The sequence below is a fragment of the Typopeltis vanoorti genome, chromosome 15, assembly GCF_054136105.1.
Source record: "Typopeltis vanoorti isolate ZY-2024b chromosome 15, IOZ_Tvanoo_1.0, whole genome shotgun sequence".
NCBI lineage: Eukaryota > Metazoa > Arthropoda > Arachnida > Uropygi > Thelyphonidae > Typopeltis > Typopeltis vanoorti.
In genome coordinates, this window is record NC_143563.1 from 114,642,369 (window position 1) to 114,668,683 (window position 26,315).

At 35.9% G+C, this 26,315-nt stretch overlaps 1 protein-coding gene across 32 annotated transcripts in view; it reads right to left on the reverse strand.

Moving 5' to 3' along the window:
• LOC150099090 (uncharacterized) overlaps positions 1–26,315 on the reverse strand; it is a 479,515-nt gene that overhangs the window by 309,790 nt on the left and 143,410 nt on the right. The window contains exon 4 of one of the 32 annotated variants that reach the window (XM_090405403.1): positions 24,375–24,967. The exons of the other annotated variants lie outside the window; for them this stretch is intronic. Within the exon in view, the coding sequence (XP_090261529.1) occupies positions 24,528–24,967 (440 nt within the window). The 3' untranslated portion in view covers positions 24,375–24,527. Of the gene's footprint in view, positions 1–24,374; positions 24,968–26,315 lie in introns of those variants that run through there. 32 annotated transcript variants of the gene reach the window in all.

Genomic DNA, 26,315 nt, shown 5'->3' on the forward strand with positions numbered 1-26,315 from the left:
CCTGACAATTAATAGCAAATGAAGCTGACAAAGAAATACTGGTATCTGTCAGAGACTTTGCAAATAGAATGGGAGAGAAAAAGACAAAAAAAAGAAAAGAAGTTAAAACACTTAGTAATGTCAAACTCGACTAAGGATATCCACATGCCTCTGAAGACCAAAGTCTCCATTCTAGGAAAGGGAAGAGCTGTGATGTCTGCAGGACTCATGATTTACTAGGAATATAAAGAACTAAACTGTCAGTGTCAAGCTAGCAGCCCATTGAGTAATGTGTGTGTTAATTCTTTACATTATATATCATACTAGCTATTATAATAATTTTATGTTATTAAACCTGTATTTTACTAACTTTGATATCTACCCTCCTAATATTTGACTCAACAGTTCACTTTCAAAGGCTGCTTGACTTTGATACTTTTTAAATGCTCTTTCATCTTTTTACATGTGTAACAGTATATGCAGTTAACCTATCTTATTCTGTCTTTTTAAGTGATAAATCCACCATTTCTAAAAATCTAGTGATGAAAACTATTATCATATTTTCTAGTGAAGAATTAAAAAAACTCAACTTGTGTATACTTGTTCTTGTTTTCTTATCTTTTTATGTCTTGTAGGCTAAATGCAACGAACTCTTATTATCTTATATATGTGTGGAATTTATAATTTTCAGCTTATAGACTCATAAAATCTCCTCTCCATCTCCTGTTAAGTAAGACATAAAAATGACTGTGTCTGCAGGTCATCTTAAGTTTGTTAACAGTGCAATTCACAATGCAAGACAATAATAAGATATTTATTTACTCAGTTGATGATATTTCTCTCTCTCTCATTTTATACCCAGCATCATCTGCACAAAGTGTCATAGTATGCAAACTGTAACAATTATTCAATTGTTACAGTTTCAAGTAAAATTAAAATTCTCACGGCCATCCAATGCTGAATAGAGGTTTACACGTATTAATTTGATCATAAAATGGGTTTCCAAGATGTTTTTGGTAAATGTTTCAAAGCTGCTACTGATCCCAAAAAGACTCTGAATTGTAGCATTTCAATGTAGCACTTGGCAACCCCCACCCCCAAATTTATGAAATTATAAACTATTTTTTAAATCATATATTACAATCACACTTTACTAGGTTTAACAATAGTAAGTTTCATAATAAGGTATTGTTTTAATCCCTAACAAATAATCATCTAGATCAGGGGTTGGCAACTGGCGGCCCGCATGCAGCCCAAACATACATTTTGGTAGGCCCATAAAAGGTTGACCATACTTACATGCCATGTGGTCCATATATTGAATTATTTAGATAGTACATTTTATAATATGAATAATAAATTAAAAATAATTTTATACCCATACTTCGTGATATTGCCGTGCAACTTGGCACAAATCATCAAGAATGGGGATAACAAAGGCGACTTCATTCGACGACAATGGAGATTTTGGCATACTTTTGCAGTCGCGTTCCCTGGTTCGACTTTTAATATAATTCAATAACATGAACTATTATTTTCAGAAGATATATATTTGTTAAAAATAATTTCAAAAATGGGTTCAAGAAAACGCAAAACTGCAGATGAAGGAAGAAGGTTTATGATGAATGGAACAGCAAATACTTCTTTATAAAAAATGAGGTTAAGCTCCATTGTCTTATTTATCATAAAAGTGTTGCTGTTATGAAAGAATATAATATCAGACATCATTACGAGAATGTCATACTATCTCGTAATCAAGTACTTTAAATATTTCTGTTTTTTAAGATTGATATAACAAAAATTGATAACTTAAGTATTTTTTCTCTCACTATTTTTTCTTAGTTATTTGCTTGCGGCCCAATTATTAAAAATAAAAGTTGAATGTAGTCTGCGAGTCTGAAAAATGAAATTGAAATGAAAATATATCCAATTACTTTTGTATGTTGACATTCTTATTCTGTAATGAGGCATGTCAGTCTGGTTGGGCAAGTGGTTGGTGTACAGCCAACAGGATGCAGATTTGAATCCTGCCAAGGACATAGATGTTTGTGTTTTCGGATCACTCCAATAAGTGGAGCACTGCGAGTCAATTGCATGCTGAAGGTCTGAAATGGCTTCAAATATGTTCCATGTTTGGTCTCTAAACCAGAATTTTTGGATTATTTAAACAAACAAATAAATCAACACACATATGGGTTTATAACCTTTTGTGAGTGGAATTGCATAAAAAATACACTGAAAAACTTACTGTGTCTAAACGTCCCCCCATCTCCCATACATTTGCTAATAGCATCACATTGATGACCTAGAGAGGCAAAAAGAATGAACCTTGCATCATCTCTTCTCATTCCATCCTTACTTCATTAACAAAAGCAATAGGGGTTTTTCAATTGCTGGCAACTTACCAGTCTTCTGGAGGTCAACCCCCCCCCCCCAATCCAGTTTTTCGATCCTGCAAAACAGATAAACTTACCATAAAAACACATGGAATTAATAAACAGTCATAATAAACCAGCCTCACAGTCTTAAATGATTCGGCCATTACTGCAAACAGCCCACAACTTCATGTAACTACATTTGCTGTGTTCATTCTGACTCATTCCAATATAGATGATTCACAGGTACTAGTACTCGTTTATAATTGTTATTGGCTCAGGATGCACTATCCCATTCATATTTCTTCTGTGAATGTAACAGCTTTGTTATAAAGTAAAGGTAGCTTTCATGCTTTTATTTAAGAAGTAACTACTGTAGAGTGTCACAGAATATTTTTCCAATCATATGATAAACAACTGAATAAATTTGTTGTGTTAAAACAGCATTTATGCTGCTCTTCTAAATAACATACATTCAGCAATGCCATTTTTCATTATGAGTTTCCTAAATATTAATGTGGCTTTAGCAGACTACAAGATTGCCCAAAATCTGAAGTGTTTTGAAAAAAGTCAAAAGTCTGTTTAGAAGAAAATAGTAATAACCATCTCTAATAAATGTGCAAAAATAATAATAATAATAAATAAATAAAATAACAATCAGTGCTTACTAATATCATGAGAACTAGTGGGACTGTAGAAGAAATGAAAGAAAAAGGGCTGTAGAAGTGTAGTATCATAGCATCAGTTGAATACTGCTTGAAAGTCATGTACTTCAACTACATTTTTGCTGTGAATTTTTGAGGGAAAACATTGCAAAACACTGTTGGGTGGGCAGGAGGTTATGGATAAGGTCTAAGTATTTTTACAAACTGCTGAAGGTGATATTCATCAGGGAATATAAAGTGAAGGAAGATGTTTTGAAAGAAAAAGTGGATATTAAATATGAAGCTAAACATTAAGTGAATAGTAACCAGTCACTTCTTGTTTTTTACTTTCTTGGAAAAAAGTAGACAATGGTAGCAAATTCATCAGAACACTGTCCATGCAAAAAAACTAAAGATGTCAAAAATTATATTATTTCTTTATTTAATCCTTTATACAAGCATAAGCAAACAAAGTTTGCATATGAAGTGAATTCATAACTGGGCAACTCGTATACAGAGGCTAATGACTTCAGATCACTTGCCTTAGCATCTCATAATGCAAAGCACATATCCTTACGAACATGTATAATGCTATGCATTATGGAAAGGGTCGCTACCCACACCGGTTTTGACCTTTATTGAGGTGAAAAAGAAAAGAAGTGCTCATCATAGCCTTAGATTAGTATAGGAGTGCAAGAGAGCCTAAGAGTATTAGGAGAAAGAAAAGACAGATAGATGAAAAGGCATCAACTCTTTTATATCATCCTATAGCCAAAGGCTATCAGTTTTTCACCAATCTCATCTAGATGAACTACCAAAAGACCAATTGAAACTAAAGTGGAAAGAGGACTGTTATACAGATGGATAGCCTTATCTGAATTAAATGCCTTAAGTTTGCCTTCTCTGCCCGGGAGTGCTCTCCAGTAATCCCTACAAGATCACATTAATTAAGAGAATGGAACTATTTAAAAAACTTCTCATAGCAAGAATAGACAGAATTTTATCTCCCCCCCTGGTGAATATTGCATGTGGGTGGTCTACACCATCTAGTCAAATATTTGATATCTCCTAAAATGCTTCTTGATAAATACAAAAATATCGCTTGACTGAAGAATAAAATTTCCACAATACAAAATTATGAAGCATTTGAATGTCTTGTCGCTGGTTTTCAAATCTGTTTCTTCCTAACCTTTCATAAATGGTATTTTAATTCATTAATTATAAAAATCAAAATTCTCTTCCCATTGCTGACATGTGGTGGGTACTGCAAAAAACTCCTGTTCCAAATACACAGGACAAGAATCTAATGATTTGGATAGAAGATTACACTCAAAAGAAAATTCCTTTGGATGGACACCTTATCAATCAAAAAACTCTCAAAGTTTATAAACATTTAAAAGAACTTAATCAAGATACTTCAGAAGAAATCTCTCAGTATGGATTTTGTGGCAATATGGGTTGGTTCGAAAACTTTAAAAAGCGATTTTCTTTGTATAATCTTAAAATCAGGGAGAATCAGCAGACGTCGAAGCTGCCCAAAAATAACCAGCAGAACTTTTAAAAATCATTGAAGAAGGTGGTTATAGTGCAGACCAGGTGATCAATGCGGATGAATCTGGGTTATATTGAAAAAAAAAAATGCCAAAACGCACCTATATTTCAAGAAACGAAAGATCAGCTCCTCGATTCAAAGTTTCCAAAGATAGAATTACTCTACTGTTTTGCAGTAATGCATCAGGTGATTACATGACAAAACCAATGTTTATTAACCGATCCGCAAATCCTCATGCGATTAAAGAGCTATACAAGTCCACCCTACCTGTTTATTGGTGGGCCAACAAAAAGGCATGAGTATGTTTGAAAATTGGTTTTTCAAGTGTTTTGTAGCCGATGTAGAAAGTTACACAAAGAAAACGAATATGGACTTCAAAATTCTACTAAGTTTAGATAACGCACCAGGCCACCCAACAAATTTAAGTCATCCAAATATTAAAATAATATTTTTGCCACCTAACACTACTTCACTTATTCAACCACTTGACCAAGGAATAATATCAACATTTAAGTCATATTATATTCGAAGAACATTCCAATTAATTTTGGAAAAAATGGAATCTAATTCAAACATGGCACTGCCTCAAGCGTAGAAAGAGTTTTCAATATTGAATTGTGTGAAAATTATTTCTTTGTCAATTAAGGAATTACAACCTTCTACACTGAATGCTTGCTGGAAAAAAATATGGCCTGAAGTTGTTCTGGAACAAAATTTCGTACCTCCAGTGGATGCCGAGCTAAGTCGTATAATAAACATCGCACAAATTTTTGGTGGAGAGGGCTTTTGCGATATGGTTGAAAACGAAATTAGTGAATTAACCGATGGAGAAACAGATTTAAATGAGGAGGAACTGGTACAATTAATAGATGGCGTCAAACCAAATGGCGGGAAAATTCTGCCGAAGATTCTGATTGTGATGAATCCATTAAAGAATTCAGTTAAAAGAAATTAGCAGAAGGATTGGATTTGGCAAGAAAGTTAGGAAGTTATTTTACGGATAACGATCCCTCAATGGAGCGCTTGGGAAAATTCACGAGACAATTGGATATTTGTTTAGCGCCATATTATGAACTTAATAAACAATTGCAGCATATGAGTAAGCAGCCTTATTACTGACTTCTTGATAACTAAACCAGCCAAAGTATGCAATGAATTATAACAAATTATAACATTTATAATTTGTTATAATTCATTGCATACTTTGCAATGAATTATAACAAATGATGGCCAAGAGATTTCAAGTGGTGACTTGATCTCTTGCCACTTAAAGAACATCTACGAAATGTTATTTCTGAAGACAGTGATGATCATTAAAATATGCACTTTATTTTATTGTCTAAAACATTTATGCATTATGCGCAATGAAATTTATGTACAATTTGTAATTTTGATAATTTTATTCTATGTATTTGTCTCGTAGTTTATGTTTTCTTAACTTACATGAATTACCTGAGTCTCGCATAACGCGATTTATATAACGCAGCATTTCTATGGAACCTAACATCTGCGTTATACGAGGGTTACCAAAAAAATTGCACAGGCTTACTATATAATTGCTTTTCTCCAGATTCTGCGATGTCTGTAATATTTATTATGTACAACTGCGCAGGAAAGATTATGGTTTTGAGTACTATGGCTTTAGAAGAAAAGGAAAGTGGCCCTAATTTCCAGTCTTCTAAGGTTTCAAAGTTCTTGAACTGGTGATTGGGGAAGAGGAGAATGGGATTCCAAGTATAACGAGGGGTTTTCTCTTAGGGGGTTAGTCCAAAAGGAATGCTTCCAAGATCCCAATTTCCAAAAACTTTAAATTTTGTCTTGTGTGCAATAATATTTAATCCACTGATCTTGCTGAATTTTTCCAAAATACCAAAAAAGATATATATGGAATTATTATTCTTCAAAGTGCCCTGCATATCACCAGCATATGCTAATACCATATTTTCCTTCATAGTTGAAGGAACTGTTATTCCTCGCACAGCATGTGTATTCTCAACTTCCTGTAAGAAAGCTAAGAGGCCAACTTTTGCTCGACTCCTTTTTGAATTTTGACCGGATCTGACAGGAACCCATTAACTAGGAGGCTGGTAGTTGAATTGGCATAGGCCCCTTTGATAATGGATATCAGCTTTTTACCTACACCAATTTGATGGAGGATGTGGAACAGAAAGGGATGCCGGACATTATTAAATGCTTGAATAAGGTCTGCCGATAGCACTGCCATTGACTGCTTAATCGTATTAACTAAGCAGATTAAATCACGTAGCAGAAATAGATTAAATTCTACTGCTCGGCCTGGAACTCCATACACCTGTATGCTTTTAATATTGTATCTCATTCCCACTTTGAGAATGTTTTGATAATGCAGAAAAAAAAAACTTAGTATTGGATACAGAAACAGGTCTCCAGCTGCTAATTAAGATGTGATCGCTATTAGGTTTTGGAATGAGGATGATATGGCTTGCTACAAATTCACTTGGTACGTGAACGATGAGAGAAAAGAATTAAACTAGAATGGGAAGAATAAAATCCCACAACTTGTGGCAAAGTTCTATCCCTAGACCATCAGTTTCTGGGGATTTTCTTGTCTGATATTTTTTATAGGCCATGGTAATTTCAGATGTTGTAATGGGTCTGTCAAGCCCATCTTGGATATGAACAGGAAAGTCATTAGTGTTCCAAGAGTTATAGTTTCCTACAGTATTATTGTCTTCAAACAGATTTTTGTAGTGTTTTTGAAAGGGAGTCAAGGATGTCTTGAGTGGTGGACACGTCTTCACCATCAATGCAGATTTGAGTGATTGCAGAATTTAATAAATTCTCTACTGAAGAATGCAGCTGAAAGGCTATCTGCTAAGTGCTGCTGCTGTATTCTTAAAATTTCTTTCTTCTACTGGTTTCTGCCTTTCCACTTTATTTTTAGGTTAATGTTTCTAATGATATTGCTACATTCTATACCATTGTGTTAGTTTGTTACAAACCAGCTTTTCTTTTTATTCATGGTCTTTCATCTTTATTCTTTTGAGGAAAGCCTATTCCTTTCCCCATTCCATCATATTCTGTTTTACTGCTTGTTTGAATTTTAACTACATATACCAATTCCAGGTAACATTATTCCAACTTGAACAGAGGGTTTAGAATTTGGTTGAAAAGATCAATGGAAAATTTTTTGGAAGTCTCCATGGTCCAGAACTGATCTCTAGTTGTTCCATGCAGTGGAACTTAAGTAGAACTGGATTATGATCTGACCTGTTGATGTCAAGATGTTTTATCTGAATTATCCTACTTACAAGAGAAGAAGAGATATAAATTCGATCAAGACAGGTAATAATACCTTGATTCATGTACATGTAAGCCTGGAGATTAGGAATGCAAATCCTCCAGATATCTACTACTACTAGTTGAGCATTGTCGAGACATGTTTTTAACTGTGCACATCCCATTTTTCCACTCTAGGGGTGTCCTCCTATTTTGTCTCTATCTCTATCTGTATTTAAGTTTTGTAGATCTGGAAAATGCATATAACAAGGTGCCAAGAGAGAAGCTATTCAAAATGCTATAGTTGTACGGTGTCAGTGGGGCATCATATCAAGCAACATTTAGTCTTTATTTGATTTGTAAGTCAGCAGTCATGTGGGGTTTTCAATACAATTCCAGTCTCCAGCTGCTATGATGTAGTGGGTAACGTATAAATATGGCTCCAATTTCTGGAAGAATTTTCATCAAACTGTTCCATTGGATGGGGACATAAACATTTATAAACCTTAATACACATCCACACACATTTCCAGTCTCGTGTCAAGATCCCCCCCCCTTCTGCATCCCTTTGGATATTACAGAATGGCCCAAGGAGAGGGGGACAAGAATATGAACTCCTATCCATCCCGGTTAAATCTTCCAAAGCTCCAATAAGAAAGAAGTGGATATCTATCTGTTAAAGTTTTTACATCTTTATATCTGCAGAAATATGCTTCTTGGAGAACCAAAAACCAGATATTATGGCATAGCTTAAGTTTCCATATAGTTTTTTTTTTTTTTTTAAATTTAATTTGCCTGTGGAATCCTCGTACATTTAATGAGACAATGCGGAAAGGAGATGCTATGATTAATAAAGTGTAACTGGTAAGTCTTCAACTTCTAAATTTTGGATGAACCTGATGAGGTCTTCAATCTGTGAAAGGGCAATTGTGTAACCTGCTTCTTGTAAACTATTTTCCAGTTTTTCACAGTTGTTTTCCATTATTTCAATTTCATGCCTATCATTCTTGATTTGGAAGCTAATTATTTTCATTTCATGTAGATGATAATCGTACTTAAAAAACTTTGAAAGAAATCATGGGAAGATAACAAAGATCTGTATTTAAGTTTTGTAGATCTGGAAAATGCATATAACAAGGTGCCAAGAGAGAAGCTATTCAAAATGCTATAGTTGTACGGTGTCAGTGGGGCATCATATCAAGCAACATTTAGTCTTTATTTGATTTGTAAGTCAGCAGTTAGAATTGAAGGAAGTACAGGAAGATGGTTTAATGTTAAATCTGGTGTCAGACAACAATGTACATTATCTATATGAAGGAAAGTGATATTAAACTTGATATCAAAATTGGAGATGTTAATCTCTTTGCTTTATGCAGACGATGTTATACTTCTAAATAAATCTGCAAGAATCCCTAACTAAATTGAATAACTGTTGTAATAGATATGGGATGAAGGTCAGCAATAACAAAAAGAGAATGAAAATAGGCAGAAGCACTGAAAATATCAACTGCATTGTGAATGGAGAGCCTATAGAACAAGAAAAACATTTAAACTACTTAGGCGTGATTTTTAGTGGAGATGGTAAATTAAATATGGAAATAGACAACAGAATCAACAAAGCTGGTATGGTAGGAAGTCAACTAAATAAATTTATATGGAATAAGACAGAAATTAGTCAAACCACTATATTAGCTTTTTAAGTAAAAACTAAATTAAGTAAAAAAACACTTGAATAAAGACTAGAGATTGCAGATATGCAAGTCCTGAAGAAGATTAGGGGTGTGAACAGAAGGCATCAATGGCAACATTATATTGAAAACAAGGATATTAGGAAAGAACTTGACATTGTAGCATTCAGGAATGTGTTAGCAGAGCTAATTTCAGGTGGTATGGTCACTTAAACAGAATGGGAGAGGAAAGATTAGCAAAACAAGTGTTTTCTGCCAGGTTGGCAGGAAAAAGACCCAGAGGAAGACCAAGATATAGGTGGATTGATAGGGTAAAAAGTGCATTAGAAGATAGAAGGGAAGGTTCACTACCCAGACCCACAGGTGCTACTAAGGTTGAAGTAATAGCCAAGTAGCCAAAAGGTGTCACACCTTATTATTAAATTACTCTGGATTAGAGATAGCTGTTTGAAGTTTTTCCACTTACTTATACTGTAAATTATACTATAAAAGATACCAAGAAATTTTATAATTGGTTTAATCCTTTATCCAAGTGTAACCAAACAGAGATTGCACCTGAAATATTTTCAGGACTTTATTATATTTTCTTTAATTGTATCTCTCGCTTTCCTTTTATGAGCATGAGATGGTTCTTTGTAGTCCATAAACTCTTTTGAGCCTGAAGAGTTCATTTGATGATCCACAACCTTCTCCATCTTTACTTTTTTTTTTTACTTCTATTTCTTTTATAGATGTAGTTCCTTTTTTTAAATTTTTTTTTTTTTGTTTATCCTCAATTTTTTTAATTAATCCATCTTTCCTTTTCGATGATTTTGTCTGAATATTAAGTTCTCTCAGTTATCTTACTTGCTTTTCTGTTTCTTCTCCAGTTTCTCTTGTACAACAGTTTCATGTTTTTATATTTCCCCTTGTATCCGTTTAGTTATACTAAGCTCATTGGTAACTTCAACTGATGTTCCATCCATATACTTTTAAACAAAGTATACTTTACCAACTATAGTTTGTTTAAAAGCACCGTCTTTACTACGCTGAACTGGAAGATCCGGGAACTCTTGATTATGCCTCTCTGATATATATGGTGTTCTAATTGGCTCTACTGGTATTCCCACTCACCGAAAGTTCTAAAGGGACAGGTGTTAGCACATTGTTCAGAACTTTTTAAGTGATACCAAGGTTGAAGTAATGCAGAAGTCATATTTCCATTTAAGCTGTTTAATATTCTAAATGTTTAGCGTAGTATTGTATTCTTCCTTGATGTTTATGATTTTTATTTAGTTACTTTGACATCTAAGTTTGCAGTACTAATTTTTCTCTATTCTCTAACTTAACATTGATTTACTACTCTGGATTAGAGATAGATGTTGAAAGTTTTTCCCAGTTGGTTATATTATGAATGAAAGATGCCAAGAAATTATATTCTTGGTTTAATCCTTTATCCAGGTGTAAGCAAACGAAGTTTTTGCATGAAGTGAATTCATGAATGGGCAACACATATATAGAGACTAATGACTTCATATCACTTGCCTTAGTATTCCATAATGCATAGCACATATCCTTATGGACATGTATTTTGTATTTATAGTAAGTTGGAAAACTTTCAACATGTGTCTCTAATCCAGAGCATTTTAATAATAAGGTTACTTTTTGGCTACTTGTATATGGAAATATGACTTCTGCATTACTTCAATCTTGGTATCACTTCTAGGTCTGGCTCCCCCTGACGAGACCGCAATAAAGGTTGAAACTGGTCTGGGTAGTGACCCTTCATATATGCATAGCATTGTACATTTCCGTAAGGATATGTGCTCTGCATTATGGGATACCAAGGCAAGTGATGTGAAGTTATTACCCTCGACAATTTGCCCAATAGTGAATTCACTTCATGTGCAAACTTTGTTTGCTTACACCTGGATAAAGGATTAAACCAAGAATATAATCTCCTGGTATCTTTAATTTATAGTATAACTAAGCGGGAAAACTTCCAACATCCATGCAATCAACTAAATAAAACTGCAGAAATAGAACACCTCTTACAGATGAGTGGAACAAATCTATTTGGAGGGAGGAGGGTCAAGTGTGCACTTGATTTCCTTTTTTTTTTTTTTTTTTTTTTTTTGTGGGGCAGTAATGATTGAGGAACAAATGTAGCCTGCCAATATATTTCTTAATAAGTGTGAGGTTGTAATCAGTGGGGCAAAACATTATGGAGGAGACCGTTCCAATGAATAGAGGTGGATGGAATGAAGGATGCAGTCAAATACCCATTTAATCAGGTTGTCCTATTCTGATAACATCATGCTTTCTTAAGGGGGGGCTTATGTGCACGACCCAATAGCTGGTAGCAGCATTCCAAGGATGAAAAGAGTTGAACTTTATATAGTGTCAGCAACTGTACATGTGAAAGGGCTATCTAGTTTTTTAAATTCCAGAAGGGCCATGGTTAATGTGTTTCTGCCAGAAAAGTCAGTAAAAGAAGGGCAACCCAATCATATTCTAAGATCACGATTTTATCAAGGTAGGGAGACAGGAAACTGAAGTTTACTGCATTTGGTAGCAACGAAGTTTACAAGGTTGTTTTTGTTCCACTCAAAAATAACAGGGAAATCAGAATGTCATCCAGTAATTATGAAAGTTCCCAAAGCAATGAATGATTATACACTAACTGTGAAATGAGGAGAAATAGAGTTAATCATCAGCAAAACTATGGAACTTCTTGGGTTAGAGAAAGGCACTTATACAAGAGAGGAATAATAAAATGAGTGAGAGCAGAGAGCAATGGAGAACTGAAGCATTAGTATAGAAATCTGATGAGAGGAAGTCACTGCTACACATAGCGAACAACCAGAGAGAAAGTTGGAAATTCAATTACAAAAGGTAGAAGGCAGACCAAAACATGTTTGCTGAGCAGGCTTCTGCGTCAGATGCAATCAAATGCCCTAGAAAAGTAAAGAGTGACTAACTGAGCGTCTCCAAACCATGGCTCAAAATGAAAGATGGTGATGATGGCTAAGGAATCAATTGATAATCTAGAGCAGCAAAATCCAAACTGTGGCTCTTTCTTCCCACTAGGAGGCAAAAAAATTGGTTTCAAGATTTCAAGAAAACTAAAATAATCTGCCATTCCTAAACTGTATTTGCTGTACAAGCTAAATGGGTACAGAGATAAAATACATCCTTGTCGCACCCCTTTACCTATTGTGAAATACTCTGTTTCTCCAAGATCTGTTCGAACAGTAGCTTCTTGTTCATAATAAAGATTCCTCAGAAGGATAATGAAATGCTCTGGTACTCCCATTGTTCTTAACACATTCCACAGCTTCACATGATCTACAGAGTCAAAAACCTTGATATAGTCAAGGAAACAAAGGTAGATATTCTTCTGATATTCCTGTGCTCTTTCTATTATCCATCTCGCACTGGCAATTTCATCTTTTGTTCCTCTGTCTTTTCGAAATCCTGCTTGTTCATCTGGCATTTCTCTCTCTCTTCATGAATGGTTCATGTGTTTTCTGAATGATCTTAAGTAAGACTTTACTTGCATGAGAAATCAGTGCTATAGCTCTGTAATTTTCGCACTCTCTTGCATCGCCTTTCTTCAATAAAGGTATATAAACTGATTTTTTCCATTCCCTAGGCCATGTAGTTGTGATCCAAATTCGCCGTTAAAATTTTAACTGCCTCTTCTCCCAGGGCTCTTTGAGCAGCTCAATAGGTATTCCACCTCCTCCTGGTGCTTTCTTACTGGATAACCGTTGCAGTGCTCATCTCACTTCACTCTCCAAATGGTACTGGCTCCTGTGTATAATCCTGCTCTTCAAATTTCTCAGTAATTTTGGGATCCTTTCTGTAAAGGGCTTCTGTATACTCTTTTCATCTTTCTTTGATATCTGCAGCTTCTGTAAGATATCCTTTGTGCTTACTTTGCTCTGGTACTCCCAGAGCAAAGTAAATATTGTCACCTTGGCACTTCCAGTTCTCTATCTTTTTGAAAAGATCTCGTTTTTCCTTTCTTGTTTTGGCCCTCTATTTGTGGCGTTCCTGGTTAAAGTATTTTTCACTTCTAGCTTGTCGTTGAAACTCTGCATTCAAATGCAGCACTTCCTGCAGCCTTCATTTTCCTCCTTTCCTGAGCAGTTTTGATGGCATCTTCTGACAGCCACTTAAACTTTTTCTTCTTACACACTGTTGGAATATTCTTCTTTGCTTCTGTTTTAATTATATCTTTAATCTCTTCTCACAGTTCATCTGGTTCTCTTTCACACAAATTGAGTGTGTTCAATCTGTTCTGAATACTAATATTGTATTCAGCTGGTATGTTTCCATGATCATATCAGACTGACATTTGTGTAGTTTTCAGTTTCCGTAATTTCACATGTATCGTAGCCCACTAATAACTCCTGGTCTGTTCTAAAGTCTGCACCTGGAAAAGTCTTGACAGACTGAATTGCACTTCTCCATCATCTTTGTCCAAGTATATAGTCAATTTGATTTCTGTATTGTCATGTGTATAATCTTCTTTTGTGCTGTTTAAAGCAGGTGTTAGCAACAAAGAAAGAATTCTCTGCACAAAATTCAACTAGTCTCCTCCTTGCAGTGTTACGAATACCTAAACCAAAACAACCTGTTATTCTATGTTCCTCAAGAGTCTTCCATTTTTGCATTCCAATCGCTGATAAGTAGCCATAAATCTCGCTTTGGTGTTGCATCTATCACTTCTTGTAACTTGCCATAAAATTCTTCAATATCTTGTTCTGGTGTCTCTGTAGTGGGTGCATAAACCTGGATGATGGTCATATTCATTGGATGTCCACTCACTCTGAGAGAAATGATTGTGTCACTCACTGGATTATAACCTAATACATACCTAGCCATCTTTTTCCTGAGTAAGAAAGATACTCTATTTTTAAGACTTGTCTCATGTCCTGAGTAATACACCATATAGTCCCCTGACTGAAAATGGCCCATTCCTGTCCATTTAAGTTCACTTATTCCCAATATATCCAGCTTCTTACACTCCATTTCCATCTTTATTATTTCCAGCTTACCTTGGTTCATACTTCTAACATTGCAAGTTCCAATCCTGTGGTTTCTTGTGAAACAGGGAGCCCCCCTTTTCCAACCAGCAACATCAGTGACTAAGCTTCCATCCAGGTTTGACCTGGACACATCATAAAAATTAGTTCTACTTGTGGAAGTCCTCTGTCCTTCCCCAGTTGTATGTAGAATGCCTTCAGGCCTGGGAGTCTTACCGTCCAGCACCATATCGTACTTTCTCATTTTTGGCATGTTCATAGAAAGTTCTTGGCAATGCACAGAGGTGGTTTGCCATTGCCTTCCTCTGGAATATTTTTTTAACTTTCCAGTCTAGATCCACACTGTTCTGTGAAAAAGGGGAACCTCTGGAAGGAGGTGCCCCCATTTGCAACTATAAATGACTGTAAATTCCCTAACCAGGTGTGTTGAAGCCATTCCAGAATTTAAGAAAGGAAGAATGTATTTAAAGAGCAATTTTTTTTCTTGTTCATTTTTCTAAGGGTTTTGTTCTATTCACAATAAAATATAAATGATGTTTTAATAGCGATCAATTATTATTTTTTCATTTTAATCCCTATCCACAAAAGGGGAGTAAGGTAAAATAATTTGATTTCACCATTATAGAGATCAACCATGGGATGTTTTTCAAGCTACTTCAAGGATCCAATAATGTGGTGGTAGTTTCAAACTTGGATGATGAAAATATCCTATTTAAACACAAACATCAATGTCCAAATTTTGAAGCCATAGCACCTGTTGGTTGTACAGCAGATAAATGCCACTTGGCCAACACACTTAATTGAAATCAAGCCCATCTTTCAAACTACATAATATATTTGTTTGTACATTTCAAAGACAAGGAATCTTTATTTACATGGACATTCACAGAAAATTTTCTGGAGGGTGGTGAAGAAAAGCTTGGAGACAAATAATTACATGAATAAATTTTTAATTATTATTATTATTTCCACAAGTAGATTATAGAATTACTTAAGCTTACCTTTTAAAATTGTATTTATCTTTTTAAATTTGTTTCACTACAAATTTACAATTCATAAATTCGCTCGGTAACTCACTAGACAGAAACAAATGAGCTGGTTGCTGTTCACAAAAGTAATGAACATTTTTTTTTTTTACAAATCAGAAAGAGAAGAACCAAAAACAGGAACACGTGTTTTATTGCTGCAATAGATGAAACATGTGTTCTATGGCTACCCCGCCGAGAGCCAAATCCAGCCAACCTGTAATAAAATTTTAAGATGGACAAAGCATCCCATGGTCGAGGGTGTAAAGTTACATATCTCAATCACTTTTACGATCCCAAGGAGGAAGTGCCCTGCTGTCCCCCTCTGCAGACGCCAATGTTTATTTAGATTAGATGATAAAAACCATGTTTGTATATAAAGTCATGATAATAATTAATTGAAAGGGGTGCTTAAGGGTCAAAGCTGTATAACTGAGAGGAGACCTCCACATAGCCTTTAAAGGAATGCAGAGAACCAACCAGGGCTTCTGACCTAATGTCCAATCCTCACCTTCTCGTGGTATACCCTGTTGGGTATCTACTTGCATACGGAACAAATGAGGATGGGCTGGCCCATTGTTTTCGCCAGGGAACCATGGAGAACAGCGAAAAGTCAGCTACTGGAACAAATCTGAAAACAAACCCCAACTCAACATCACCAGAGTTATAGATCGGTACTATCAACGTAAAAAGCCTGAATGGCAAAGAAATGGAGCTAGCTGAGGAATTAGATAAGTACCAGATCGACATAAATAGGGCGACTGAAACAAAAAAGACAAAAACTGGTGAGAAATAGCTGTTAGATTTCTGCTCAGGACATGGACAGGTTATTACTAACACCATGTTCAACGTAAAAACGTGCACAAATTCACATGTAGAGAAGAGGCAAGGAATCAGAAAAGTCTCATTTACTATGTTATTGTTGACAGTGATGTTTTCTCTCTGGTGCAGGACACCAGAGTGTACAGAGGATTTGAAATTGGAAGTGATCACTATTTAGTCTTGAGCAGGATAAAATTGAATTTCATATTGAAAAGAATAACATGTAAGAAAGTTTTGAAGCGAATAAAAGTTGAGCAGCTCTCAGATGTGAACCGTAGACTAAAATACCAAAAGATTACTGAAGAAAAAATGAAAGAGTTTGAGAACAGGAATCAAACCTTGGAGATTCAGTGGCAAACACTGAATAAAACATTGACTGATTATGCCAGAGAGGCATGTGGTGAGGTTGTCTGCAAGGATAAAAAAAATCAGAACTCCATGGTGGACACAGGAAGTTAAAGAGGCAGTGAAGGAAAAGAAGAAAGGATATCAAAAGTTCCTGTCAAATAAGTCAGCTTGTGCTCTTAGAGAATACAGAGACAAATGCAAGAATGCTAAACACTGTAAAACTAGCTAAACAAAAGTCATGGGAGGACTATGGCAAGAATATAGAAAATAAATATCAAGAAGGTGGGAAAATATTCTGGAGGTTGTTGAAGAAGCTCAGAAATGGAGGAAAGAGTGCTGTAAAAGGAGTTAGAGATGATAAAGATGACATGAAAACTGGAGAAAAGGATATCCTTGAAGTATGGAGATTTCGAAAAACTGCTAAATTAAACAAGCAGTGATGACAGCACAGTGGTAAAAAAAACTGACCAGGCATGCAGTCAGGAATACATATCCATAAGTAGAAAAAAAGCCATCAAAGGCTTGAAATGTGGAAAGGCAGCAGGAGCAGATGATATTCGACCAGAAATGCTGAAGTATGGTGCTATAAAAGTCTTACAGTGGCTGCACTGCATTGTTCAGAAAGTACTCTCATGTACCCATATATAAAAAGAGAAATAAAACTGAATGTGAGAATTACAGAGGTATTTTCCTACTGAGTGTTCCTGGCAAGATCTATGCAAGTATACTTGAGAAACGGTTGAGAAGAATTGTGGAAGAAAAGCTGGGAGAAGAACAAGCTGGATTCAGGCCAAATAGAGGCTGTCAGGATCAGATCTTCACTTTACGACAAATAGCCAAGAAAGCATGGGAATATAACGCAGATCTGTATTTAAGTTTTGTTGATTTGGAAAAGGCATATGACAAGGTGCCAAGAGAGAAGTTATTCAATACGCTACAGTTATATGGTGTCAATGGGGCATTATATCAAGCAGCACTTAATCTTTATTTGAGTTGTAAGTCAGCAGTTAGAATTGAAGGAAGTACAGGAAGATAGTTTAATGTTAAATCTGGTGTGAGACAAGGATGTACATTATCCCCTCTGTTATTCATTATCTATAGTAATCACATTATGAAGGAAAGTGGTATTAAACATGATATCAAAATTGGAGATGTTAATGTCAGCTCTTTGCTTTATGCGGATGATGTTATACTTCTAAATAAATCTGCTACAAGTCTGCAAGATTCACCGACTAAATCGAATAGCTGTTGTAATAGATATGGTATGAAGGTCAGCAATAAAAAGACAAAGACAATGAAAATAGGCAATCATTGAAAATGTTAACTGTGAAGTGAATGGAGAAGATGGTAAATTAAATATAGAAATAGACAACAGAATTAGCAAAGCTGGTATGATGGGAAGTCAATTGAATAAATTCATATGGAATAAGAGAGAAATTAGTCGGGACACTAAATTAGCTGCATACAAGACAGTGTTCAAACCAGATTTAACTTATGGATCTGAGAACTGGGTCAGGAGTAAAACACTTGACCAAAGACTAGAGACCGCAGATATGAGAGTCCTGAGAAAGATTAGAGGCGTGAACAGATGGCATCAATGGCAATATCATATTAAGAACGAGGATATTAGGAAAGAACTTGACATTGTCAACATCCAGGAATGCGTTAGCAGAGCTAATCTCAGGTGGCATGGTCACTTAAACAGAATGGGCAAAGAAAGATTAGCAAAACAAGTGTTCTCTACCAGGTTGGCAGCAAAACGACCCAGAGGAAGACCAAGATATAGGTGGATTGATACAGTACAAAGTGCCTTAGACGATAGAAATATAAGATCTGATAATGTTGAAGTCTTGACAAGTAACAGACTGATTTGGAGGAAAATTGTAGATAGGAAGTTAGTAATGACGTAAATTTTTCATGTAGTACTGTCATATCCTGTACACCCCTTGAGGGTACATGGCAGGAATTTGATGATGATAATAATTTTCATAATCAGTATAACAATTAAAAAGGTTAAAAAAAACATAAGAGGTGTTTGTAAATATAAGGTAACACATTTTTCCCCTTAAGAGATGGTGAAAGAGAATGAGATAAAACACGGTGGACATATATGACTCATTAACATTCTAACAGACTGCCATTGCAGTATGGTGCCACTGTGCGTATGTGGTCCAAAACAGGTGTCAGTGAGGCTATTAGTTTTTTGCAAGCAAAACAGGCCTCATTAAGCGACATTCATCGTGAATTGGTTGCTGTGCATGACGAAAAGATAATGTCAAAGAAACAGGCATGTTTTTGGTGCAATGAAAACACGGGGTGTGGTGAGAATGAAGATCGACATTAGGCAGGCAGGCCTTGATTGAGAAAGACAGAAGACAACATTTTGCACGTTAAGAGCACTGTTCTTGAAGACCAGTGAGTGAAAATGCATGAAACTGCACAAGTCGTGAACTCAAGTTCATCACTTGTGCAATTTCACAGAAAGTACACTGTTTACAAAACTGTTCATGATGTCCTTGCTTTCAAGAGGTATACTCCCAATGGATCATCCCTATGCAACATGTATAGGGATGTGTCTGGAGAATCTGTTGAGATACAGTCTCAAAGGTGAAGAATTCTCCTGCTCACTTAGTCACAGGAGATGAAACATGGATTCATCACTTTTTCCTGAGAGCAACAAGATTTTATGACCCAGAAACATTCACAATTTCCTGTGCACAAAAAATTCAAAACTGTTCCCACTGTCTGGAAAAGTCACGACAACAGCATTCTGGGATCACCAAAGCATTCTGTTGATGTACTCCTTGCCGAAGGGAGGTGTAAAAACTCAATGTAGCTTAAAAATATCAAAGCGCTTTACATCAATTTTTACATAGGTCAAGTCCCATGAGAACTGTAAATAACCTTGTTTGCATCTCTGTATATTTTGTGCTAGATATTATTGTAAATAACCCTTTGGAAATTAACTGTATATACTCCTTTAACAAGAAATATTTTAGAGTGTTAAAAACAAAGGCAATGTTTTGCTGCCAGAATGTGTAATAGCTCTCTATGAGGGCATAAGAAAGGTTGTTTATGACTTTTGTGTATGAGAAAGTACTTACAAGTTCTGTGTATAAACACCTCCGAAGTTAGTGTAAAAGGATCAAACAACTTTCTGCTGGCTGGCAACTTACAATCAAAAGAGTGCACAGATGAGAACAGAGATGAGAAAATGAAAGAGTCATGCCCAATTCTTGGGGGGGGGGGGTTTACAACCCTTCGTGCAAGGTCTCAGAGAAGGCATAATAAAAAGGGACAGAGCCGAGCAAGGGGACCTCCAGCCGTCAGCAGAGAGGCCATCAGAAGTCGGAACCAGAGAGGAGGCGAACTGCAGACCATAAGCGGAGTCCAAACCAGAGCAGTGGCGGCAGAGAAAAGAGGACAGCCAAGATAAAGGTGCCGAGAGAGCAAAAGGCGAAGCACTGGTATCAAAAAGAGCCAGAGCCAGTCGCTCGGCAGTTACAGTCATCGGCGATTAGAAGCAGAAGTTCCCGAAATAGGGATCCAGAGGAGAATTTGCCCGTATGCCGAAACCTCTTGTATATGTGCTAACCGCAGTCAAAAAGCCCACTAACATCCCAAAGTGATACTGCTGTAGCAAGATACTCCTGAAGGAAGCCTAAAACTCGAGATTAATGTAAATAAATGTGTTTTAATTATGTTAAAAGAATGCTGCCTGATCCTAAATAAATTGGACCTGTGAGCAGGAAACAACTAAAGGCATTAAAAGCGCAGTTTTATTACTTACGAACCAGTTGTCGAACATTACTTTTTGAATGGCAAAACAGCTCAGGAAACCAAAGCTAAGCTTGATAAACATTATGGTGAGTCTACACCTTCAATTAGAGCAGTTTATAAGTTTGGAAAGTTAATAACTTTTGAAGTGGCCATATGAGCACAAGTGATGCTGAATGTACTGGAAGTCCTGTTGAGGTCAATACTCCAGAAATTACTGTAAAAATCCATGATATGGTGATGGAAGATAGAAAAGTGAAGGTACATGAAATTGCTAAGGCTGCGGGCATCTCAAATGACCACATGCACAACATTTTACATGAACATTTACGTATGAGAAAACTGTCTGCAAGATGGTGCCACATTTGCTCACACTGGATCAAAAGAGTCAATTTTTGAACTGTTGCAAGGACAGCTTGAAGCTGTTTAAATGGAATCCAGAGGAATTTTTTTGCATCGTTTCGTAACAGTGGACAAAAAAATATTCATCACTACCAGCCTGAGACCAAGGAACAATCAAAACAATGGGTTGCAAGCAGGGAATCTGCACCAAAAAAAAAAAAAAAAGAGAGAGAAACCGTTCCTTCAGCAGGAAAGGTTATGGCCACCGTCTTCTGTGATGCTCGTGGCATAATGTTCGTAGACTTCTTGGAAAAAGGCAAAACAATTACAGGAGTGTATTATGCATCTTTGCTGGATTATTTAAATAATGAAGTAAAGGGAAAACAACAATGGCGAAAAAGAAGATTCTTTTTCACCACGACAACGCACCTGCTCACTCTTCTGCAATTGTGACCCCAAAATTGTTCGATTTATGCTACAAAGTTCTCTCACATCCTCCCTACTCTCCAGATTTGGCTCCTTAGGACTACTATCTGTTTCCAAACATGAAAAAATGACTGGCAGGAAAAAGATTTTCATCAAAATGAGGTGGTTGCAAACAACTGCCTATTTTGAAGAGTTGGACAAATCATACTATATGGACGGGATCAAAAAACTCGAGCATCGTTGGACTAAGTGTATAGACCTCAAAGGAGACTATGATGAAAAATAAAAAAAATGTTTGCCCCCCAAAAATTATGTTTTTTTTCATTTTTGCATGGACTTATCGAACAACCCTCGTACACACTACCAAGCTCATGGCTGTGAAACTTACGGATGCAATAGTATAGAGATTGCTCACTTAATATCATCATCATCACGAACCATTGGCTCACTGCCCGTTGGTGTCCGATGCCTCCTTCACTATCTTCTTCTACCTTTCTTTGTCCAGTTCACAGTGTTGCAGTTTCTGTACTGCCATTCCACACCAGTCCTTTATGATGTCCATCCATTATCTGTGTGGTCTACTTCTGTTTACACCATCCGCAATACCAAACACGAATGGTTTTATCTTCCGGTCCTCACTCATTCTGCAGATGTGTCCAAATAATTGCAGCTTCCATTTCATAATCTTCTGCATTAGATTCTCCTTTGGTTGTATCTTCCAATAGAGTTCTTCATTTGTGACTTTCTGTACCCATCTTGGAATCTTCCTGTAACAAGTTCTTTCAAATGCAAAAATTCTTTTTCTTCTTTTTCATTTTCACTTAATATTAGCACACAGTAATCAGAATATACATACTAGCATAACAAAAATTGAAGATCTCACAGTGGTTACCATCTATTAACCTCCCCTGGTAGAATAGCCACCTGAAGTAATTCCCACATTTCCACATCTTACTGTTTCCAAATGGGATTTTAACAGTCATCACACCCAGTGGAATTATAATAATAATGATGGAAATGGTGAAGCATTAACAAACTGGACTGAGCAAAACAATCTGAGCTTAATATTTGATGTAAAGGGTAAAGGAACCTTTAAGGCTGCAGCATGGAAGAGGGAATACATCCTTAACCTCTGCTTTGTTACCAAAATTTGCCAAATTAGCCACTAAACACAACAAGACGAGTCCTTGAAGGCTTTCCACACAGCCAACATTGCCCAGTACTGGTAGAAGTAGGAATACAAATATCAATAATATGGTCCGTTAAACGACCAAGATGGAATTTTAGGAAAGCAAATCGGAAGGATTTTTCACAAGAACCAGATAAAATAGTAAGATGGATACCACCTGTGAGTGAAAACTACAACAGATTCATTGAAGTCATATCAACAGTGAAGAGCTATACCAAGTATTTCAAATCTAGTGACTACAACATAGCTGACAAATTACACCAGAAGCTTGATAACAAGAGTAGAGAAAAATGGATAAAAACTAAAGGACTTAGACTTAAAAAAAATCGAGTAGAAAAGCATGAAGCCTATTAAAGAAGTTAAGCATAAGTAACCCCAATCACCTGTGAAGATCCTTTGGTGACTTCAGATCAAATTGCCTGTTGAATAACCTTGCTGTCTAGAGGACAATAACAGACTGTGTCAAATGGATTCCTCTCTACTGGCTTCCAACTATGAGCAACATTGCACCACCGAACCTGTGCAGACAAGATGCTCTCGTAAAAGAGTACAAAAACTTCATTTCGAACTTTAAGAAACTACACCAAAGCACCATTTCAAAGGTGTTTTGAAGTGACCTCTGACACAGAATTCACACTCTGGAAAAATCACTTCAATATCCTCTTGCTTAATATTCTTGACAAAGCCTGGGTGCAAGTGACTTACAGGACTATAAACTCAGCCTGGAGGAAATTCTGGCCAAACTGTGTAGCATACAAAGAGACGTTGAGGGCTTTGAGGCTGAGCATGTCGCTGTTGTTGTCTCTGGGCAAAAACATGGGCTTGGAAGTTGACAGTGCTGATGTGGTGGACCACAGGAATGAGCTCACCACGGAAGAACTGGAACACCTTCAGAAGAAGCAGCAAAAGACGGTGGTTGAAGAAATGTTTTCAGAGACAGAGGAAGGATTCCTAGTTCTTTGATCAAAGATATGTGTCTGAAATGGGGTGAGGTGCAAAGTTTTGTGGAAAAAGACCACCCTTTTTCATCTATATTATATCTATTTATTGTGTTTATTCTTTTTATGTAAGATTTTATGCATTTTCGTTGTTTTGTATACAATTTCATGCATGAAGTACTGCTGTGAAGGTTTAATACATTCGCTGCCACGCTCCTTGGGCATAGTTTGTTACCGCATGACAAGCAATTTTGCTTCTTCAAGGTCAGTACGAATAATCTCGCAGCCAGCAGTAATCGACATACGAGTATATTTGTAGTTGGCTTGTGAGACTCATATACCAACTACGAGTTTACACACATTCGCTGCTATGCTCTGCACGCCAAGCACTTTCACTTCTTCCAGGTCAGTACGAGTAATCTTGTAGCCGGCGGTAATCGACATAAGAGTATATTCGTAGTTGGCTTGTGAGGCTCATATACCAACTATGAGTATACTCGTAGTTGGCAACGGATTATTCCATTTTACATTAATTCTTAAATTCTTATGGGGAAATGGTTTCAATTTTCAAACAAATCGGTTTCCGAACAGCCTTTAGGAACAAATTATGTTCAACAACCGAGGTTCCACTGTATGCAAGATAAATTTATTTCAATTAATTATTTTTAAGTATGGTTGTGGCTTATATAAGTTCTATGTCTGGTGTCTATAGCAGGGTTTCTGGCCCATGTAAAATAAATTTAAAAAATACAAAAAATTCCTTAACCCATCCAAGGGACAAAAATGTACTACAGGTTTGCAAATAACCTTTCATGGGTGGGAGCAACATATATAAAAAGATCATTATGCTACAGCTTAGTGATCCATTTAATTAACTTGCATAACCTGGATAATTACACCTGAAATCAATTAAAAGTATAATTTAAGTATTAATAAATTTCTTCATGGGAGAAAGGAAAATGACTTGCTTGAGCATGGTTTCTAGTTGTACTAAGATGCTTTTAATATACATATAGGGTTTTTTTTTTACATCACTGAGATTTGATCATATCATGATCTAATAACACCACATATTATCACTAAAGAAATCAAATGTAGAACCAATCTGGGGGAGCTATTAACTTTTAATCTTTAATCTTTGATTTCTCCATTTTCTTCAAACACAATTTCTAAAGATTTTTTATGCAACCTTCTTTCATGGCGGCAATGGGCATCTATGCTTTGTCTGCAAAGTTTCCAAATATTTCCAACTGCATATGGAGCAATACCAAAGAACCTGACTACAGCATCCTGTATGAAAGCAAGCTTTTGTTCATCAAGTGCATGCTTATCACGAGCACCTCTACAGTTTGACTCGCGCATTTCTTGAGGTGTAAAGAGTGTTCTGGATATATTCACAGCAAATTGGCGAGGATTCTGACTTCTTCTTAAAATCATTTCCAGTTCTTTTTCTGAAAGATACACACTGACAGAATGCTCTGACACAGTGATCTTATGATGATATGGCTGCTTGAGAGGAGACGTAGAACGTGCATAGGATGTGCACATATGATTCTCTTCAGAGCTGGTATCTGTCAACCAAAAAAAGTCAGTGTCAGTGTAATAACAGGGAGCAGACGTATGCTCAATTTTAAAATGAATAAGCCATGAGGACTCAAAATGAGTGTGATGCTAAGACTAATTAACATGCTCTTTCTCTTTTCATCTGCTTCATACTTTACACTGACACTAACCAATTACAACTGGAAAATATACTAAACTGACAGTACAATTTTAACAATTTGATTGAAAAATTCTGTTGCACGATTCAGGAAACAATGAAGTATTTTACAACTTCCTGATAAGAACTAACACAACACATTTGCTCTTACTATCACACTCCTAAACCCCCCCCTTTTTTTTTTTAAAAATCCGTTTCCTCTCAAAGTACAGCTGAACTTGGTTATAATGAGCACGAGGCTGACAAAATTTCCTATAACCATTACTCACTATATCAGTGATGAGTTAAATCTACCTCCTGTTTTTTTAAATTGTCAATAACTCAATAAAAAAAATTTTTAAAAAGTCCTCTAAAAAAGATAAAAAAAAAAACAAAAACACAAATTGTCCACAATTTTAAAACCATACTTTTAATACTAATCACACTTTACTTCTACATAATTAAAAACATTAATTAATAATAAATATGATTTCAATTAGTCTTTTTAAAAACCAACATAACAATGTTATGTTGGTTTTTAAATCAATCCAGCCAACTACTATTGCATACAAAATCATCACATCCAAATTTCAGACCATCTATTGAGAATCCAGCATTTCTTTGTATAGTGAACTATTGAAACAATACTTTATCACTGTTTGTAACCTTGCATTTTCTACATACTTCAAACATTCTGACTTTTTTTTTGCAAACCGAGAGGCACTTTCTTTAGTAGACATGTTTCCAATGGAACCGTTCATTTTTAACTGAGTTAGTTATGGCAGTGTTTGGATAAAGTTGAGGGAGGAGGCTACACACTGGAGAGGTAGGTAGTGAGAGGATGGTCCCCACAAGGATAAGATTAGGCCTATTATCTGATGCAGGTAGACATAAAAGCTGTATTTCTTTCATTCCAAGAACTACCCGAGCAATTAAAAATGTTTGCATAGTTACCAAAATGTATGGTATATCCATGTAGCATGGTCATTATAAAAGTGAGCAACAATATGAGAATATGCATGAATTAAAATTAAGGCTTTTTGCTCATTACAGCCTTGTTCTTGTCATTTCTATGTTCGTTACAACAAAGTTTGACTATAATAAAAATATATAACACAATACCCTGCATGCATTTCATGCAAGTGACATTACAGCATTAGAGATTATTTAAATCCTGTACCATAGCAATCTATTTACAACATTCACAAACAGATGAATGA